Source organism: Trachemys scripta, chromosome 13, assembly GCF_013100865.1.
Source record: "Trachemys scripta elegans isolate TJP31775 chromosome 13, CAS_Tse_1.0, whole genome shotgun sequence".
Classification (NCBI taxonomy): Eukaryota; Metazoa; Chordata; order Testudines; family Emydidae; genus Trachemys; species Trachemys scripta.
The window spans coordinates 5,432,123-5,452,639 of NC_048310.1; the positions used below are offsets into that span (position 1 = coordinate 5,432,123).

At 50.4% G+C, this 20,517-nt stretch overlaps 2 protein-coding genes across 2 annotated transcripts; one reads left to right on the forward strand and one right to left on the reverse strand.

The window, feature by feature from the left end:
* The first annotated feature begins 1,060 nt into the window (after positions 1-1,060).
* Positions 1,061-9,601, forward strand: PABPN1L (PABPN1 like, cytoplasmic). The gene is made up of 7 exons (XM_034788785.1): positions 1,061-1,150; positions 2,221-2,329; positions 3,674-3,741; positions 4,796-4,902; positions 6,357-6,444; positions 7,202-7,347; positions 9,562-9,601. Exons 1-7 carry the CDS (start codon positions 1,061-1,063, stop codon positions 9,599-9,601), a joined length of 648 nt encoding a protein of 215 aa, XP_034644676.1.
* A 6,736-nt stretch (positions 9,602-16,337) lies between these two features.
* Positions 16,338-20,011, reverse strand: TRAPPC2L (trafficking protein particle complex 2 like; the record flags this gene model as incomplete). The annotated part of the gene is given in 4 exon segments (XM_034788847.1): positions 16,338-16,510; positions 17,371-17,450; positions 17,608-17,695; positions 19,839-20,011. Coding segments are annotated over 4 exon segments (387 nt in total), but the record flags the coding sequence as incomplete, so codon positions are not given.
* Between the last annotated feature and the right edge of the window lie 506 nt (positions 20,012-20,517).

Here is a 20,517-nt window from a genome sequence, read left to right on the forward strand (position 1 = left end):
GAGTGGAGCGGGGTCCCCCTGCTGCAGGAATGGGGTGTCCCCCAGATCTGCCTGTTGCTTTCTGTTCCTCCAGTGCTGGTGGCATTGGACTGGTTTGCCCTGGGCACAGGTGGAATTATCCGCTTGCCTAGTTCTAAGGTCAGGGCTGTGCTCTGGCAACGCAAAGGGCTGTGGCTTTAGGGGGGGCTGGGCTGGGCTGGGTGGGGGACGGTTTTCCCCAAATGGTGACTCTAAAGCCTTCCAAAAAGCCAAGGCTGCCCTGTCTCTGCTTGGGGGCACAGGAATGGCTGCTACTGGTCTTGCCTGGAAAATACATGGCTCCTATCCCGTTCAGAGCCGTCGTACGTACAAGTTGCTGCAGCATATCTAGTCCCACGTGCTCAGAACTCAGGAGCTGGGTGTCATGAGACGCTCATGAGATTTTAAAAAATAATCCGTGTTGGGTTCTCTTTCTTTGCCTTCTGGCTCTCCACAGCTCCCATTGTCCAGCTTTTCCCACCAGCCAGGAGGCTGGAGACTTAAAAAAATGTAAACTTCAGTTTTCCTGTAACCCTCCCTCCTGACTCCAGGAGCTGGGGCTTTAGGCAAGACGCCCAATGAAGTTACAAGATTATTAGTCGTACCTAAGAGCCTGGGTCATAGACCAGGCCCCCGGTGTGCCAGGGGCTGTACAAAGAGCTGACAGTCTCCATATAAGAGTAGAGACATAACAGGGGGAGCGCAAGGAAACAACGACCGTGCTAATCAGCATGAGGGGCTGTGCTCTCGGCACACCATGGCCACGTTTTTTTCAGGCTCGTGGCAGAGTAGGGATTTGAAGGAGGATAGCGAGGGGGCTTTGTGAATATGTCTGGTGGGGGAGCCTGGGTGAAAACATGGAAAGTGCTTCAGCATCTCAGCGGAACCCAGCGTCTCTAACTGCTCAAATGTCACTTGAAACCTCTCTTTGTTTCTGCCACGGTTCCCATAAAGCCCCCTCTTTCTGGACCCCTCCGGGGCCTGGTGGCAGGACCCACCACCGTCCCTGGCAAGGGTGGATTCCTCCTGGGACGTGGCGGAGATGGCAGCTCGGCAAAAGGCTGCGGATGAAGACTCAGACCTGAGCCCGCTGGAGGGGGACAGTGCAGAGGAGCTGGGTGTGCTGGACCCGGTGAGTGCGTGTCTAGAGCGCTGAGCTACAACCCCTGACGTTTGTCTTTCTGGGGACCAGGGCCAGTGCAAGGAAGTTTTGCGCCCTACGCGAAACTTCCACCTTGCGCCCTCCCCCCCCCCCTCCGCCCTGAGGCACCTCCCCCGAGGAGCCGAGTGGCAGCTCCCCACCCCAGCTCACCTCTGCTCCGCCTCCTCCCCGAGCACACCGCCCCCACTCTAATTCTCCTCCCCTCCCAGGCTTGTGGTGCCAAACAGCTGATTGGCACCACAAGCCTGGGAAGCGGGAGAAGTGGAGCAGCCGTTGCGCTGGGAGAGGGAGTCTGAGCCGCACGTGTCAGCGCGCCGCCGGCAGCCCAGCCTAGGAACGCTGTAAAAAAAAAATTGGGGGCACCGCTTTTTGGTGCCCCCAAATCTTGGCGCCCTAAGCAACCGCCTAGTTTGCCTTAATGGTAGCACTGGCCCTGCTGGGGACCTGCCCTGGGGCAAGAGGGGAGATTCTCTCCCCCCCCCACCCCCGTTTTACAGTGGTGATGCGGGGTGCAGTTCTGCTATGTCTTTCCCTCGAGGCTCGGGAGCCGTGTGATTCATTGGTTGGCGGAATGTGATTTGGTGGCACTAATTTCATCCATGCAAAAGCATGGGCTAGTGGATGGGACACTGGGCAAGGGAGGACTTGGGACACCTGGGTTCTGGTCCTGGCTCTGTCACTGACTTACCCAAGCTCCCAAGGCAGGCCACTCTTCGCTGCGTGTGTTTCACTCGGGTTAGCTAATCACCGTTAGCTAATCGCAGGGAAGACACGGCAACTCTGCTTGAACTGGGGTAAGCCGCTCCGGTTGAAGTCTGTGGGGCAGCCAGGGGTCGAACTTGCGCAGCTAACCCCAGTTGACTAGAGGCTCTGCAGAGACCTGTCATGAGACAGGCCCTGCCCTGTAGAGCTGACGCTGAGCAGACAAGACAGACGCCGGGTGGGAGGAAACGGGACTTGGCCCTGGGGTCTCCTCTTGCAGAGTTGCCCCTCTCTGCACTGGGTTCTCACGTGCTCGGCCTCTTGGGTTTGGTGCTCAGGAACTGGAAGCCATCAAGGCCAAAGTCCGTGAGATGGAGGAGGAGGACGAGAGGCTCAAGGAGCTGCAGGCTGAGGCCAAGAACCACCTCATCCTGAGATCGCAGGCAGGTACGGAGCTGCAGCTCCCCCGGGAGGGGTTGGCTCCCGAGGGGTGTTAAGCTGAGGGTTTAGCTGAACCTGGGAGGCGCATGGGACAGGATTTCCTACCGCAGGGCCAAATGCTGCCGTGTTTGAGGCCTCAAGGGACAGCCAGTGCCATATCCCCATTAGCCAGAGGGGTGGATAGTGACCGTGTCAAAGGCTCCCTGGCCTAGTCTGCCTCCAAAGGTGCCATTGGCAGGGAGGCAGTGGGAGAATGGGGGATCTCTGCTGTGTGAGAGTGGATGGAGGACCCCCTACGCATGGCTTAGGACACTGAGCATGGGTTTCAGAGTGAGGGCTTATGGGTTCTGTCCCCAGTTCTGCAACTGATTCTGCCCTGAGCCTGGCCTTGGGCAAGTCACTTAACCTCGGTCAGTGATGGATACAGCTTTCGTCCCTGGGGTGCTGAGGCTTAGGGAGTGAGTGCGGAGCTCTTCGAAGGTGCCGTTGGTGCCAGAGCTGCTGGCTTGGCACAAGCACCTGGAGCTTTCCAGGGTCAAAGCTCTATTATCCGGCCATTCCTGCTATGCTAGATCAGCTCTAGGGGCACGAACCAGCCCCTGGGGCTCGGGAGATCCTTCCCTCAGGGCTGGCTGTTTCATTGTGGTGGGTCTAGTGCCTTTCTCTGACGCTCAGGCCACTCCAAGAGGCAGGCTAGATGGGTTACAGGTCTGAGTCTGTCTGGCAGGTCCTTGTAAAATACCCCCCACCTCCTGCAGGGGCCTTAGTGCCTCTCTGGTGATGACATGCTCGAAGGACACAATGTGGCATGTTTGGGGTAACACTCCCCCTTCCCAAAGGGGGACAGACCCCAAATGAGGAAGAGAATAAACACAGAGGGCTGCAGGACTGGTTCCCTCAACAAAGGCTTGCACCTAGCCGGGCATCAACCCACTCAGCTCTCCCCTCTGGAGATCGTGGTTCAGATACGCCTGTCACACGTGAAATGAGTTTGGTGGCCTCAGCCTAGTTTGTAACGCCCATTGCGTGGTTTGCAGTAACTGGAGAGGCCCTGGAGTGGAACGAGGGGAGGTGGGCTTTGGATGGGGACTTAAGCGCGTTGGCAGATTTGGGGATTGGGGGTGCTCAGGGCAGAAGTGGCAGGGATGGTGTGCGGAGGAAGAATGTCACCTTGTCTTTCACCTTTGAGGAGACCTCTTGCTCTGAAGGGCTGAGGGGCTAGTAATTCAGTCTCTAGGGCTGTCAAGGTCTCCCTCCCATCAGCACCAATCTTACTTGGCCAGAAACCCCACTGCCCCCCTGTCGCTCTCTTTCTGTGCAGCACCTTCAAAGGAATCCTTGTCTCGGCAGGTATTCCCTTTCCTAGGACAGCAGAGGAGAAAATCGAGGCTGATCAGAGATCCATCTACGTGGGCAATGTAAGTGGGACAGGTCGAAAACCACAATGAGACCCCCCCCCGCCCCCCTTCGGTGACATTCCCAGGGCAGAAAGCTCAGCAGAGCTGCTGCTCCTTATGCTAATGGGCTGGGGGTGGGATGTGTCCCAAGACGGTCTGTCCCAGCCTCCTGCTAGGAGCAGAGCGGGATGAACCGCACGTTACTGGATGTGCTTAGCATCCCCTCCTACGAGGGAAATGGGTGAGAGCCGCTGTCTTGAACTTATTTCAAACTTATCTGCTTGATAATTTCCACCATTAGTCCTGGGCCTGGGGCTCACTTGTGGATATTCAAAAACACAAGTGGCTTTGCTTGGGCCTAGCTAGGCCACACGGTGTTGTTTCTGTTCCTGACTGGATGGTCAAGGCTTGGATTCAGGTTTCCAGCTGGAATGTCTGATTCTTTCTGGCCGAGAGTCACCTCGGTGCAGTGAGTGGCCAGCACGAGGCTCAGGCACTGCTGCTGTGCTATGGGTCTATGCGAGGCCTTGCGAGCCAGCGTCACCGGTGTCAGTGAGCGTCTTCCTGAGAATCCTTGTGGAGGACGAGGCCAAAAGCTGCTGAACGCAGCCCGAGCTGATTCGCTTCTTGATTGGCGCAGACTTTCACAGGAAGGGGTCTGTGGCATTCGCCTAGCTCTGTATAACATACCCTGTAAGAGCCCTGAATCCAGAGGCAAAGATGCACGAGGGGCAGATCTCATGTTCTGATGTTCTCCAGACAGGAGCTCCTCGACACGGGGTTAAAATCTACCAACTGCAGTGAATGGGCATTGAACCAGCTTCCAACATGTGCCCTGCACATGGGGCAAATTCACTGGCTGGTGCCATTGGTGAGGGTCCCCGTATAATAGCTGGGCATGGGGCACTTCATAAATCAACATTATTTATTATCACTGTTTACTGCTTGGTTGCAGCTCTGAATAATTTGAGCTGGCGGAAGGCTGAGCCATTGCAAATGATATTCTGGGGCTGGCTGGCAGGGCATGGGCATGAGCCCTTGGTAGCATCTGAATGGAACGGGGATGTCTTTGCAGGTTGACTATGGTGGAACAGCAGAAGAGCTGGAGTCCCATTTCAATAGCTGTGGGCAGATCAACCGAGTGACCATCCTCTGTGATAAATTCTCCGGACATCCCAAAGGGTCAGTGCTGTGCTCTAGGGACACTTGGGTTGTAGCAGTTTGGGGTGGGGTGGGGAATATGTTCTGAGAACATGACGTGGGATCCTCATATCCTTGCTCTAGAAATTCCTTTCCCAGAGCCCCATTAACTAGGGAGGCGGCCATTCCTATTTCTTCTCCTGTCTTATGCTGGGATCATCAGATCTCTGCAGAAACCTCGGCTCTCTCTGACTTCCAGCATCTGCAGGGAAACCAGCTGTAGGACCAGCATGGCTTTGGGTTGGGGTTTAAGGTTTCTTTCATTGTCCTCTTCCTCTATTGCGGCCCACCTTGGGTGCAGAGAGCGCTTCTGCAGACCGGGCATGTCTGGCTTTGGAGGCTAAGTCCGAAGCCTAGTGCTTTACTCCTTCCTCTTACCCGGTCTGGAAACCTGTCAATATCATTTCTGTCGCTGCTGATGTGCTCCTTCCATCTGGCACAAGCTGGGATGAAAGGCGCTGGGGAGACTGTGTCTGAACTTTCGATACTTCGCTGATTTAATTATTAGTGTCAGCACGGCTCACGGCTCTACATTAAAACAGAGGTGTGCTGCTTCTCTCCTCTCGCATAGCGGAGTCATGGGCTGGCTGTCTCCCTGCGTTCTAGAGAGTCGGGATTTATTCTGAATGTGCTGACAACATGCTCGGTGCTGTGGGACACCCATAGAGTTGGCCTCTGCCCTGGACAGGCAGCAAGTGAAGGCGCTAGTCCTGCACTGGGAGCGTGTGGGTGGGATTCACTGCCCGTGCAGATCCCCCATTGACTGCAGTGGGGCTCTGTGCAGGCCCAGCAGTCCAGTCAAGTGCCATCAATTGCAGTATCAGAGCCTAAGTCTGCCAGGGATTCAGAGCTATCGCATGACTTGCCTGGTCATTGAAGCTGGAGAATTTTCCTTGATTCAAAATCCCCTGGGAAGCGTAGCCCCAGGTGCTTTTCCTAGCTCTAACCACTGGGCCAGTCTCCGTCGCAATCTGAACTCAATAGCATCTGTGTAGTGAGAGCTGCACTTGAATGCAGGGTGCGAGCTCGGTTTCAGATTGGTGCAGGGGCTCTATGCTGCCTAGGTGGGCTGTCTAGAGCGTGGCTTACCAGGTGGTGAGAGAGATCGCAGCCCAGGGAAAGAGTGTTGGCAACCGTCGTGCTCTAAAAATTGTTTAATGGTTGATTGCACGACTGAATAATTTGAAGTGATGGCAGTAGGTATAGCTCCAGTGCCAGCCATGGTGTGATCTGGTACCCTCCACTCTCTCAGCGCTGTCTGGAGCGGTGCCTAGTCAGTTATCTGAAGGAAAGGCCCTTAGAGTGGCAGGACAGACTCCCCGTGCTGAGCAGCGGACTGCGATGTTACCTGGCCACCTGTGCAGGTTCCCGTGTTGTGACCTCCCCGAGCAGATGCTGCAGTGCAAAGGGGACGCTGTCTTCCTTTCCCTTCCCAGGTATGCATACATTGAGTTTGAGGACAAGAGCTCTGTGAAGGCAGCGGTGGAGCTGGATGAGAGCATGTTCAGAGGCCGGGTCATCAAGGTAAGGACACCGGGCCCAATAGGGGTGCGAGGCAGGAGTGACTAGTGCCATGAACCTAGGGAGGGATTCGCCTTCCTGACGAACGCACTTTGCTTCCTGGGAGTCTGCACCCGGACCACAGACTGGGCTAGCGATACGTCATTGGGCTGCAGCTGTTTGTACTTGGTTTGGGTGCCTCTGGGTGCTGAAAAAGGAGGCCTCCCAGTGCTGAGTCTACGCCTCCAGGTCTCCCAGGGTGCAGGCCTCAGTCAGGGTCTGAGCTGCTCCTGCCTGGCTCCAGCTTCTTTGCTGTGGGTTTCATCGGTTTTGCCTCTTGCCTCCCTCCTTAGAGACGCTGCCCCCTGCCTGGCGATAGGCCTTGCCCTCTGGGGACGAGGGGCCAGCTCCACTCAGGGAGGGCCCTTCGGTGCCACTGTCTATAGCCTGGGAAATGTAGCACTTGTGGTCACCTTCAAACCCTGCTCCCTCCTGGCTGGGAGGCTGCTGCAGTTGGTTCACCAAGATGCTGTCTCTGATTCGAGTGGGAGACGTGCCGTTTGTGAGGGAAGTGTTGGGGCAGGGGTCATAGAATCATAGAATATCAGGGTTGGAAGGGACCTCAGGAGGTCATCTAGTCCAACCCCCTGCTCAAAACAGGACCTAATCTGAACTAAATCATCCCAGCCAGGGATTCCACCACCTCCCTAAGTAACCCATTCCAGTGCTTCACCACCCTAACCAGGGTCCTGGCCACTCCTTGATCTTTGACTTGTCGCAGGTGCTGCCCAAGAGGACCAACATGCCAGGTATCAGCACAACTGACCGCGGGGGCTCGAGGGGCCGTTTTCCAAGCAGGGGGGCCCTGTCGCAAAGGGCGAACATCTACGGAGCGCTGAGAGCAAGACCTCGAGGGAGAGTGTACAGGTGAGCGGTGACGTTCCCTGCTGACAGGAGGTCAGTGGTAGAATGGAGAATCCCATGCGCTCTCCTGCCTGGCAGGGGTTTGGTGCGGGATGTCTCCAGGCCTGTTGCTGTGCTAGCAAATCAGCTTTGCAATTGGCACGAGAGGGGCATTTTCCCTGGTCACTAGGTGTCCCAAGCATAGGCTGTCCCTATCCGACCAGCTGCTGGGAGTATCACAAAGCACTCACCTAGCCCTTTCCATGGCTAAACACCAGCAAAGCCCCTCCACCTGCCAGGGAACGGGGAATGGAAGGGGGGAGTATTTATCCCTGTTTTCCAAAAGGAGCAAACCAAGGTGTACACCTGCCCCAAAGCTGCACACTCCCTGTGTCTGCACTAGACTCTTCTGTGAGCTTTCCTCCATGGCTACCTGCAGTACTACGAACAGCGTGAGCACTACTGTAGACTGGCTGCTGGCGCTTCAGTCTCCAGGCGGCTTGCCTGGCCCTGCTCGGAACAGAGCTAGGTGACCTAGGAATGAAAACGAGGCCAGCTACGCAAGTGCTCCCCTCGGTGGGAAAACTTGGGAGAGGAAGGTCTAGCAGAACCAAGGCCATTGAATCAGGCCGCAGCACCATGCTTACTCTCTTCGCCCAGGCTGCCTCTCTATTGTAATGAACTCTTTGTTTAATGAGCTGGCGGCTGCCCGTGTTTGTTCTGCAGGAATCCCTTTCCTTGGTTCGTGTGGGTTTCCACTCGGACTTCGACGTCGCCCCAAGTGTCAGTCCATGTAAGCTGCCCCGCTTCGAAGAGGAGGCAGGGGTGTGCAAGAATACAGACAGGACTTGCTAGGGGCAAGGGGAGCAGGGGGTTAATCAACACGAGCCTTGATACTTCCGTCTCCCCCCAGTAAAACCAGAGTAGTGTTCCCCGTGGGGTCAGAGATTGGGGGGGGGGGTCCTGCAGGAATTGTCTCCTAAGGGCTTGAGGCTGTTACTTCAGAGAGAAGCCTGCACTAGAAGCATATTCCTCTCCTGGTCCCACGGGCAGTCACATGCTGTTATCATCACCCGGGTGTCCGCATGGCAAGCAGGAGGCTGGGAGCCGTGCGCAGATGTGAACGTGGGCTCCCTGGCAGGGCCTGCGGGCGGCAGCTCTCCTGCAATTGAAAGGGACAGAAATGAGCAGTGACTCTTGTGGGAGACGGATGCCCAGGGCGCGCAGTACCTGTGAATGTCCTTCCACCTCGGTGACCCAAGCGTGGCTGGCTTCGAGGCACACTGAGATGAGCACTGGGATCAATTCTCCAGCCCATGCCTGGGCTTCCTGCTTCAGCAGTAAAGTGCCCCCATTGCTAGATACTGCTTGTTCTGCTTTATGGGCTCCCTGGGGAGAGCCGGGTTTATTCCCGTGGCGGAGGGAATTCCTCTTGACCCTGCCACGCTGTCCGTGAAAGCAGGCAGCGTGGTCTAGTTGAGCGCAGCCCTAGGAATTGGCTACTCCGGGGTTCTACTCCCAGATCTGCCCCTGACCTGGCAGGGCACCTCCCCGTCTGTGCCTCGATCTCCTGGCGGGGTTGTGCTAACGAAATGCTTGCACGGCACTCTGAAGACACGGGGTGCTAGGCAATGGCTCTGTGGGCAGGCCTGCGCCCTGCAGTTTGGAGTTGATTAGTACATTCCGCTCACTCCAGCATCCTTCCAGCCCAGCCCAAGAGTGGATGGGGGCTCCCTTCAGGGCCACTCACCACTGCCTCGAAAATGGAAGTTGAGCCTATCAAGGCCCATATGCCCCGCTGATGAGACCAGCAATTGAACGAGTCAGTCTCCTGTGGTGCCATTAGGGTGACCAGACAGCAAATGTGAAAAATCAGGACAGGGGGTGGGGGGTAATAGGAGCCTATATAAGAAAAAGACCCCAAAATCAGGACTGTCCCTATAAAATCAGGACATCTGGTCACCCTAGGTGCCATCACCGGGTGGAACAGGCTATTACGCTGTGAGCTGAAGCCGCTTGGGAGCAAGGAGATAAGAGCTGTCTCTGGGCTGTACTGAGGACCAGGAATGCTGCTCGTTCATCTGTGCGAGGCCTAGGGCAGCCGGGCCATCTCGAATGGCCAGTCTCTCCCACACTGAAGAGCAGACAGTTTTGATTCAGTAACTGACTAAATCGCTGACCTAAGACCATTGCCTGAGCCGGCCTGTGCTTGCTGATACTGCTTTTGTTCTTGTCTAGGGGTCGTGGCAGGTTATCGCCGTGGTACTCTCCCTACTAGGCCGAAGGATGGGATGACGCTGGAGACTCCAACAGGGCTGGATTTAAAAGTGGGGTATGGGAGAGGGGTTTAAAGAGAACCTACCCGAGCAAAGAGAAGTCTGGACGATTTTAATATTTTTGCCTGGATGGAACAGTGCAGTTGCATGTTGCGCAGTTAAAGGGGTGTGTTGTTCTGAGGGAGAATGGAGCCAGGCTACCAGAGCCACGCTGGCACTTTCCAGGAGCCAGAGGCTTGCCCCGAGTTTGGTTACAATGTCAAATCCTTCTTGTTGAACCCAATATTCTCCCAGCTAGAAAGAACAGCTGATCTCTGGGCATACATGGAGTGCTCTTGACAGTGAATAGGAACCGAGTTCACCAGATGATCGGCTTTATCCTCATCCTGTAGAAACTGGAGGACAGGGCTGCATTTTAGGACTCCATATAAGCCAGATTTGGCCCTCTGGCACTGATCTAGCAGGGATGTGGGTGGGTGGGTGCTTCTGGAGGACTGTGCCGCGCATTCAGACAGGGCTATGTTGGAGCGATGGGGATAGCGGGGAGCATGGGAAAACAATCCCTCTAGGAGAAGTGAGCTGCAGGATGTTCCGTTTCCAAAACTGTCAGCTGTACTTCAGCTGGGCCCCAGCTGTCAGGAGCGTCTCTCTGCTCCACCCGCTGCTGCCACCGTGTGAGAAGGTCTAAACCCCTCCTGCTGCCAGACTGCAGAAACAGATGCCTCCACTTTGCTCTCTGGGACTCACTTCCTCCGCTTGTCCTGTGGATCATGGATGCTGACATCCTTTAGCACAGGCGGGTCCTCAAGACCCTCCAAGGAAAGTGGGATCTCTTCTACCCTCTAGAAGGGCAGGGGTAAGACTCTGGAACACTGCTTAAATTCAGATCTGGCCTTATTTTTTTAACATAACTGTAAAACCCTCATTAGGGTCTTAGATACATTTTGCAGGGGAAATCCAAACTTTTTCCGTTGAAGTAAAATAACTCATTAGGCCTTTGTCCCCAGAAGTGAGTGGTCCTGATTCTGCTCCTGGGTAGAGGAGTGAGCATAACTGTGGTTTTGGCTTTCTCAAATGTGCTCCTACTCTTCTGTATCTAAGAGCAGGATTCAGCCCTGTAAATCTCCTGGAAGAAAAGGCATCCCTAACCTGGCTTCTCTTTAAACATTAGTGTGTTTTCTTTAATGTCTGGGGTTACACAAGACCTGACTACCTGCAAACGCTTTCTCTCCCCCCGACCTTGTTCTGTAGCTGTGATGCAAGTCCAGGCACTCACTGTTTCACTTCTGATGGGCAGAGTTTGAATCCAGTCTCTAGTGACAAGGGTGAGTTTTGTGGGTCTAAGCTTAGGCTCTATTTCTTCCTCTCCCAGTGACCACAGTTTGGAGGTCAGTGCTGGAAGGCCTAGGCTGACGTAGCAGGGGCTGTTGCCAGTCAGGGTGGAAGTGCATGGAGGGGGTTTTGTGTGGGAATTCCTGCACAGCACCTGTCTGCCTCGTGCGGTCCAAGCCACTGCAGTTTGTCTCACTTTCATGAGCGCTAAACTTGCTCCTATTTTTAAAGGAAAATGTTTTTGGTTAAAAAGAAAAGCCTGGTTAAGAAACCCCGTGAACAATGTTACTGTGTAAAGTTATACATTTAAATACATTTTATTAGAATTCCAGCACTAACCTGTCAGGACCTTTAGTCAGGTTTCCCTTTTCCCCAGCTACAACTGATGCAATTACTAACCCTTAAGGCAGCTTTCTGGACAGTTGAAGGGACGCTGTCAGGATAAGAAACCTATTTTAGAAACCGATTTCGCTCCCTGTTAACACCTTGGATCACTGAATTTCAAAAATCTAACTCTTCACACGTGTTTACTATTTGCACTTTGTCTAGCATGGAGCATAGAGAGACTGTTGCTTCACTTTCTGGTTCTCCTGAACCAGCCCATAGTTTGGGTTGCAAATTTTGAAGGGACAATCCAAACCTTTCCCATTGATTACAAAAAAAGTCATTTCTGTTGGTAGATCTTTTATGCCCTAGAACTTTTACAAAACCTGTTTTTTGGGTCTAAAGTACCTGGCAGTGACCTTTTAATGACTGTTGTTGAAAAGGAAACACTGAGTGCTGGTCTTGGCAAGTGGAAAGATTTAACTCACCTTTTTAAGTGTAGAAGTTTATCAAAATAGTAAGGTAGAGGTGTGACTTGTTTGGGTGGGAGGGGAGCTGGAGAATGGGAGAGTGAAGTGTTTGACACTTAAGTTATTACTGCTGAAATGTATTGATTGAGCCTCTGAGCAGATTTCTCTGATCAAGTTCTGTTTGTGGGAGGTACTGTTTAATCGACAGATATCTTTTTTTAAAAATAAATTATCCTGCTGTCTAAAAAAGTTTCTTCCACAATGAAAGTGCAGGAAAAGCAGCAGACCTGTCTTTGCACTGAGCTAGTTGCCTTTAGAAGGCTCTTAGACCACAGAAAAAAACCACACCTACTGCAACAAGATGTTTATTAGAGAACACCATAATATAGGTCCATATCCACGGACGTGGGGAATTTGGCCCATAGTCAGGAGCCAAGTGAATTTCCAGTGGTTAGAGTAAGCGAGGTCTTCCAGGTTAGCCTGTGTTCGGAGAAGATGAAAGGGCTCGCTCTTCGTTTGCTGCAGCTCTGTCCTGGAATGCGAATTGTTACTTGTAGCTAGACCATTGTTGGACCTTTCTCAAACAAGGGACCTGCAGGTTTTCCTGGCATTCCAAGCAGAGCTATTCTCTCTGATTGGCAGAGACATAGTCATGATGCCTCAAGTTCAGTAAGAACACAAGAATGGCCTGCAAGCCAGCGCTTGAAACCCTGCTGAATGTCATTCCTCATTCTCTGCTATTTCGCAGTGATTTAACTAGAGTGTTTGTTTTTGAACAGTTTGCCCACATGCACCCTGGTGTTCAGTAGACTTGCCCTGGGGACAAACGTGGCACATAACATCATACATCTGTGCTTCCTGTCTCCCTTCTCCCTCTCATCAGTGGGGATTGGCTCCTCTGAAGTCAGAGAAGGAAAACCTCTGTTAGCTCACATCTTCCCCATCCCCGGAGGATCAATGCAGGATTGTCCCTGCAGCATGTGTAATGATTTTATGGCAGATACAGAGCTGGATGCCTTAGGAAGTGCTTGGAGTATGGAAAAGATGGAGAAACCCAGGAATTTCTCCACTTTCCAAGGAACGAGAGTTGGGGGAAGATTAGGAAAACCAGCCAGGTGTTGATGCCGAGTTTTCAGGAGAAGTTTAGACTATACGCATCCAGTGCAGCTCTGGTGTTCGCTCTGTGTTTCCTTGAGTCACCGTCTCCTGGACTCTCGAGATTTGAATTTCCCTTGCTGTGATCACAGAAGCACTCTTTGTGTTGCCAGACAGCTTGGAGAGCAGTGAGCAAATGGCTAGGAGCGCTCAGAACCTCTTTCCTTCCAAGAAGCCAGGAGAAGAAATGGTGGAGTAGAAAGGAAAAGGCTCCTGCCTTCTCCCATCATCCCAGCCAAGCTTGTGCTTGGGGCGGCACCTGGAGGGGGGCGGCGCAGTGCGGCGCTCCGGCTCCGACCACTGGGGAGAGCGGGACCACGGCCGGGCTCGCCGCCCTCCCCCCGGCGCTCTGGCCACCAGGGAGAGCGGAGCCCTGGCTGGGCACTCCGCCCTCCTCCCAGGGCTCCGGCTGCCCGCCCCTCCGGCACCCTCCCCCCGGCCGCCAGGGAGAGCGGAGCCCCGGCCAGGGCTCGCTGCCCTCCCCCCAGCGCTCTGGCCGCCGGGGAGAGCAGAGCCCCGGCCGGGCACTCTGCCCTCCCCCCGGGGCCCCAGCCGCCCTCCCCTGCCGCGCTGGTGGGGGGAAGGGGCGGCCAGAGGCTTTTTCGCCTGGGGCAGCAAAAAAGCCAGAGCCGGCCCTGATCCCAGCATTCAGAAAGGGCAAGGCAGAGGAGAATCCAGCAGCACTAGTGAGGAGGGGGTTAGAAAGGAGGATTCATAGAAAGGGGGCTCATAGAAGAGCCACAAGAATGATTAAAGGATTAGAAACCTGCCTTATAGTGACAGACTCGAGGAGCTCAATCTATTTAGCTTAACAAAGAGATGGTTAAGGGGTGGCTTGATTACAGTCTTTAGGTACCTACATGGGGAACAAATGTTTAATAATGGGTTCTTCAATCTAACAGAGAAAGGTGTAACACCATCCCATGGCTGGAAGTTGAAGCTAGACAACTTCAGACTGGAAATAAGGTGTAAATTTTTAACAGTGAGTAATTCATCAGTGGAACAATGTACCAAGGGTCGTGATGGATTCTCCGTAACTGACTGTTTTGAAATCAAGATGCGATGTTTTTCTAAAAGATCTGCTCTAGGCATTATTTGGGGGAAGTCCGATGGCCTGGGGTGTACAGGAGGTCAGATTGGATGATCACAAAGGTCCCTTCTGGCCTTGGAATCTTTGACTCTAGAATCCTTTATAACCAGGGCAACCTATCCATGTTGTATTCTATTGTAATGGTTGTTACACTGGCATTGTGCTAGATGCCCTGAATTTACTACTACCCTCCAGCCTCAGGATTGGTCTCCCATCTAGTGTACCTGTACTGGTAAGTCTGATCTAGTAATAGCTCGCAACACCTTGTATCCTGTGGGTAGGATACACCTTGTTGAGATAGGTACAGTCCTTTGTTTTGGTGCATATACCTGCTTCTAATCTGATTTCCATTTAAGAACTCACCTTAATTTGTTCAAATGCCTACTGCCTTTGGCAGGTTTGTATGTTTATTTCAACCTTTCACCTATTCTGAGGGAAGAAAACAGGAGACTAATGGATGTTAGACAGGTATTAGTGGGGTTAGTGTGCAATCCTCAATGTAGTCCAGAAAATGAACAGAGAATTCCCTAACACTCTGTTTCTCTTCTGGCCAAAACAGGATCGTCATGTTACGGTCCCTTCTGCCAGCCACTCCCGTATGTGTATGTTCATGCACAGAGCAATGAGAGTCTGACATGTGATCCATACAATGGGCTTAGACTGATGCAATGACAAGTTGGAACGGGAAATACAATGCACACTATTATCTCTGCCCTCAGGGTGGCTATTTTTCTGCTACCACAGTACTGCAACCCCACTTTCTTGGGCTTTGATCTTAAAGTGGAATTAGTTATGTCTGGATTAATTTGATTAAAGCAGCATGCATGTCTCTGGGGCTGTGGAAATGCAGATAGGGAGGGATAGCTTGGTGGTTTGAGCATTGGCCTGCTAAACCCAGGGTTGTGAGTTCAATCCTTGAGAGGGCCATTTAGGGATCTGGGGCAAAAATCTGTCTGGGGGATTAGTCCTGCTTTGAGCAGGGGGTTGGACTAGATACCTCCTGAGGTCCCTTCCAACCCTGATATTCTGTGATTCTAAGAACACAGACTAGGTACCTGCATAGGTGGTTCTAATGCCCCAGTATAGTATGAAGGACTGCCAAGCTGCTGGAGATAAAAGTGAAGATGAGACAAAACAAGAAAAAGTAGAGGGTCAGTAACCTGCTTTGTAACATCAAACACTAAACACTTCAGTTTAATGTGGCTAAAAAACCTCATCCTCCATAGCTGTTATAGAACCACAAACTGGGTGTAATTGCAAACACTGGTCAAATTTCAGGCAGGTTTGCACGCACTAAAGAAAATACCCATGTATGGTTTGAGTAGACTCTTGCACACTACCCCTACTTAATGCCATGGGGATCACTTAGCACTCTCCCCCCATGAAGGAGGGGATTAGGTGAAGGCACTGGATGGGGTTACTGGAAAGTCGGGTCTAATTACTGGCTCTGCCCCAGCCATCTTGTGTGACCTTGGCAATCTGTGCCTTGTGTAAAATGAAGCCAGGTGTGTTGGGAAGGGTGCAGCTGCTTGGGGTGTGAGTATCCAGTGATGGGCCCTGTTGCACTAAGCACCTGAAGCTGTCACCTCTTTTCAAGTAATAGTTTTTTTGCTTTGATAGTTACAGGCATCAGTATGTGCCCACCTCACTGATCTGGACGCTCCTCCCACAATGAGGAAACATGGCTAAGGAGCCAGACTTGGTTTAGTTTAAAACAGGGTCAGGAAAGAACAGCATGCTCTGGCTGCAGCTCAGGGAACCCAGCGTTGTAAGTGGCAATGAGCAGAAAAGGCTGGTCCACGTTCTGCCTGAACTGATCTGTTCAAGCCAGTGGGTCCTCTTCTGACTCGATTTAACAACTGCATACAGCAGCAGTATGCACACTGCTCTAGCAAGAAGAGGTGGTCCCAGTCCTGCTCAGAGCAGTAAACCAGTTCATTTCAACTCCCCCAAGAGTGGGGTCGACCTAACTTTGCCATTCCCAGTCTGCATTAGATGTCTATTTTGCTGAACAGTTGAGCTGGCTGCTGGTCTCCGCTCAGACTGCACCAGGCACAGCTATTTCAAGCATAAGTTAAGGGCAGATTTTTACAGAAGCATCTCAAGGTTGCACACCTACCATACAGCTGCATCCACTTACACGCTCAACTCTGCATGCAATTTGGGCAGACAACTGTGTGTGCAATTTAACATGCAGCCCTGGGCTTTACTGAGGTCAGACATGGACAGTGATCAATAGCTCACTACCTTTGTCTTTACTGAGGAGCAAGAGACCCTTCCATACTAGTTAAAAGCAAAGCCTATATTCTACTAAGCAAGTTGTGCCACGCTCCACAGCGTGACTGGCCACAAGAACACCAGCAGACATAGATCCAAACAGCAGTAGGTTTATTTTACACAGAACAAGTTTAAAGACTATATATACACACAGCTTCCTAGATACACTTCTGTACAATGGAGAATGTTCTCAAACACAAAGAGAATGGCTGGAGCTTCAGCACACCTGCATCATCATGGAGGTCACCATATTATCAAAGGCCCTAGAGAAGGAAGAGTACAAAATATTAAAGGAAGAGAAGACAGTCCACCACACTGAGATCTCTTATACAAAGAAGCTCTTCAGTTAGTAGGTAGGACGTAACTTCTATTTAAGCATTTTTAATGCTAACTTCCCACAGGCTTGACAATAAATATTTCATTCCTTACCACTGGTGCAATGCATTTCACAAACAATTACTTTCCTTCTAATAAAGCTGAAGTAACCGTGGTTCTTGCCCCATCAGTAGATTAGTCATTTTAGTGGTAAGAATAGAGAATTTGCTTTTGCATATGCAATGATAGTGGGAGGGGAACAACACTCATTGGTCCCATAAAAAGATTCTGAATATGAAAAGATGGGCACTGTCCTGTCAACTGTTTTGAGAATTATGCATTCTGGAAATAGTCTCCTCATCCATACTCTTCTACAGAGGCTGAATTTTCGAAAGCGACAGCCTGCCTATTTAGAGGTGTCCAGTGGACAAGGCTCTTGACGAAGTATTATCCCCCACGTTTCAATAAAAAGAATGTTTAAGTAAGATCCATTGGTAACTTTTTTAAGTAACCCCAGGTTCCTGAGTCAGCATCTCTAATATCAGTTCATAGAGCTACTAATGAGTGTGAAGTCTGTGGGAGAACGTTAAATGTAGCCTCTAATGAGGATGGTGCCATGGCAAATTTTCTATTAGGTAGAAGTAGTCCAAGGAGAGTACAGCTGCATGTTTTTGGAAAGGAGTTTGCAGCTCCCTGCTTTAAACTGATCACTCACAGAAGTTACATTCTTAAGAGCTAAATCCTAATAGCTCTGCATGTCCCAGAAAGGCAACAAAATCAAAAGGATTAGTGGAAGCAGCTCACTCACCTGGAATGAATGCAGTCCCCAGGGTTATAAAAGGGGTTGCACATTACATCTGTGTATGAATTATGCAGCTTTCGGAACATCTGAAAAAAGATCATGGTTTGTTTTTAATTAAAACCTAGAAAATTACTGTTGGGGGGGGAGGGGTTGTTTGTTTCTTGGCTTCTCAGCATTTTATGAATAAGTGGAAGGAACAAAAATACTGATCTGGCAAGTTACATTCTGATTTCCTGCACTTACGCTGCGGATCTCATTGTCTCGAAGTGCTGTGTTTGAAGAATCTACCACCATAACAAACTTCACCTTGGAATTTGTCACGTAGCCATATCTGTGCAGTTGATTAAGGAACACATTTTTGACACACAAATGCCTGGAAAAGCAACTAAAATAAGACTTGAATACAGTCAAAAGAAAAATTTACAAGTGGATGTCACCCTCAAATTGGTCACAATATAATCCATGTCTAGATGAGCTAAGCAAGGGATGGGTCCTAGAAATTGGACTTATTTTCTACCTTAGTGTTACCATTTCTGAAAGGATGATAACTTAGCTTCACAAGCATAGAGAGGGCTGTTTGTATAAAGATTTATAACTAGAAAGAGTTATGACAGGTTGTATTTTTAGACAGCTGCTACTTTGCCTGCCTCCCAAGGCATGTATTACTGTTCAGTAATGGCATAAATGGCCTTCAATCATCAGTCATTTTGATGATAATTTCTTTGGCCCTCAAGAACCCTCCCCCTTCATCAAAGAGTTCTGATTATTCTTTGCATTCGGGTAGCTAATATCACTGACTCAGTAATCACTCAACAGCAATGTTACAATATGGAACCTTCAAAGTTAGCAGCAGGATTATGAAGCCATGGATATCTGCTGTCAGGTACATTAGTCAGAAAGTTTCAATCCATGTGATTAAAAGGGAAGCAGAAGGCCAGCCACAGAAATGTTAAAAGATCAACTAGTCTCATAATTATCAGGTATAGCTGCAGTCCTGAAATACCAACTTTGTATCTGTGAAAGCTTCTGCAGTCTTACCCCCTTCAGCAGCATTACCAGAGGAGATCCAATTCCGCTGCCTCAGTCACAGACAAGTTGTCATAATTTTAGCTAAGTGAAGAACTAGATACTATATTTATAAATTGTGAAATCTGATCAAATCATAGCTAGCTTCAGATGCACCAAACTTCCTTATTGCAGACAGGAAGAGTAGGTCACTACTGCTTAAGTCGATCTAACGTGTGCTGTTCAGGTGTGTGAAAAAAGACACCCTCCCTGAGTTAGATTGACCTACGCACTGTCTACACTGGTGCTATGCTCTCCCGCCGACATAGCTTCCGCCTCTTGAGGAGGTGGAATAATTGTGCCGACAGGAGAGAGCTCTCCCGTTGGCATACAGCGTCTTCAGCAGACATGCTACAGCAGCTGCATCGATGTAGCGCTTCTAGTGTAGACCTGCCCTAAGAGACAGGGCCAAGAATAAACAGACAAAAACACAGCTAAACAACCCTTAGGACTAGGGCTTCTATATGACACTGCAGCAGCAAATCCTGTGTTTTGAAATAACTGCTCTGTGTGAATAGACCAATGCACGTTGCCACAGTGCCTTCTATGTGGCTTCAAAAAGCCACAGTGGTTGCCTGTGCAGAGCAGCTTGCAGGACTGGGGCCAAGCTAAGAATATATAAACCCATAATTGCATTGCTCAGCTGTATGGATGCTGAATGTCAGATGCCAATACCCCCTTAACGATCACAGGTACCGTGGTATAAAAATTAATATTTAAAGTGAAGGGTTTCTAAAAAATAAATGGAAAAATACAGGACGAGATGCTCAGCTGCTGTATCTCAGCATAGTTTCACTGACTCCAGTGGAATTACTGATTCACACCAGCCAAGGCTCCGACCCCTTTTAATCTTCACCTTTTGCAACACTCATTGGCTATTTACATTCCTTGTAACAACCTAGTTTTACAACGGCCAGCAAAAGGGATGGTTGTCCATTTAAAGGTTTCCTTTCTAGGTTTTCTCTTGCTGCAGTGTTTGTGTTTCAAACACTTTAAAAAGCAACTGTTTTCATTGTTGTGTTTTTCTTGAAGGGAGGAAACATTTCTACTGGTCTTAAGTTTCCAAAACACGCGTTTTCACAAAATGTTAACTGACAGTGTCCCTTTAAGCACTCTCTCTCAGGTTGTTTTGGTCAAATGAAAGTACCAAAATCTATGAGATATACGCATACTAATCCTCAGCACACTTGCCCATTAAAAATCAAACTGCACAGTGGTTATTTCACAACACAGGATTTACAGCTACAATGTCAAATGAAAACAATGGTAAATTCTAGAACGGGAAGACAGATACTTTTAAAACCTAACCCTGCATTCCTTGCTTAGAGAAATCAGTGGAGTTCTGACTGAATAAGGACAGATTGTAGGAACAGGCCCTATAGAGCACACCTGTCAGGCATTAAAGATACACTTTGTAGTCTTCGGTTGGGTACAGAAGTCCCAGATAGAGCTCTCTCTGATCCACAAGGGCCTTCCCCATGGCAGAGATCTTTTCATCCACAACATCCAGGGAAGTGTGCACTGTATAATGGAACTTCAGTTCATTTTCTGTTGGGATGCTTCGGATGTACAGGGGATAGTTCTAGAAAGGATGACGACAAATTGTGCTAACTGGAGCTACCTATTCTGTGCCCGAATAGATTAGCACTTGTAAGTGTAGTGCTCGGAGGATGCAAACCGCTATTATTTAAAAACTAGCTATTTTTAACCACAAATTCTATTTAAAGACATCACAGAACGTCACTGGTCTACACTTGTATAGCGCAACATGTATTTATACTGCAAATCTAGCTTTATCCTCTACTATGAACAGTCTTTAGAAGAGGACTATTGCCAGGTTTACATTTTCTCATAACACAAAGGTAACGAGTGGGGGGCTGGTCACATCCATCCCCCTAGGTGAGACTGTCCCAGCTCATTTGGTCATCTCACCGGAATCATCCTTCCTGGAAGAAAGTCCATAAAGGGCTCCCACAGAGTGACAAAAACCTGGGGCTTCCCAACCTCTGCTCCACCAATCCCTATGCCAGCCTGTAAACAAGCTCCCTGCCTCCCCTCAACCCAGCACCACTGCTTCCCTACCGCTCC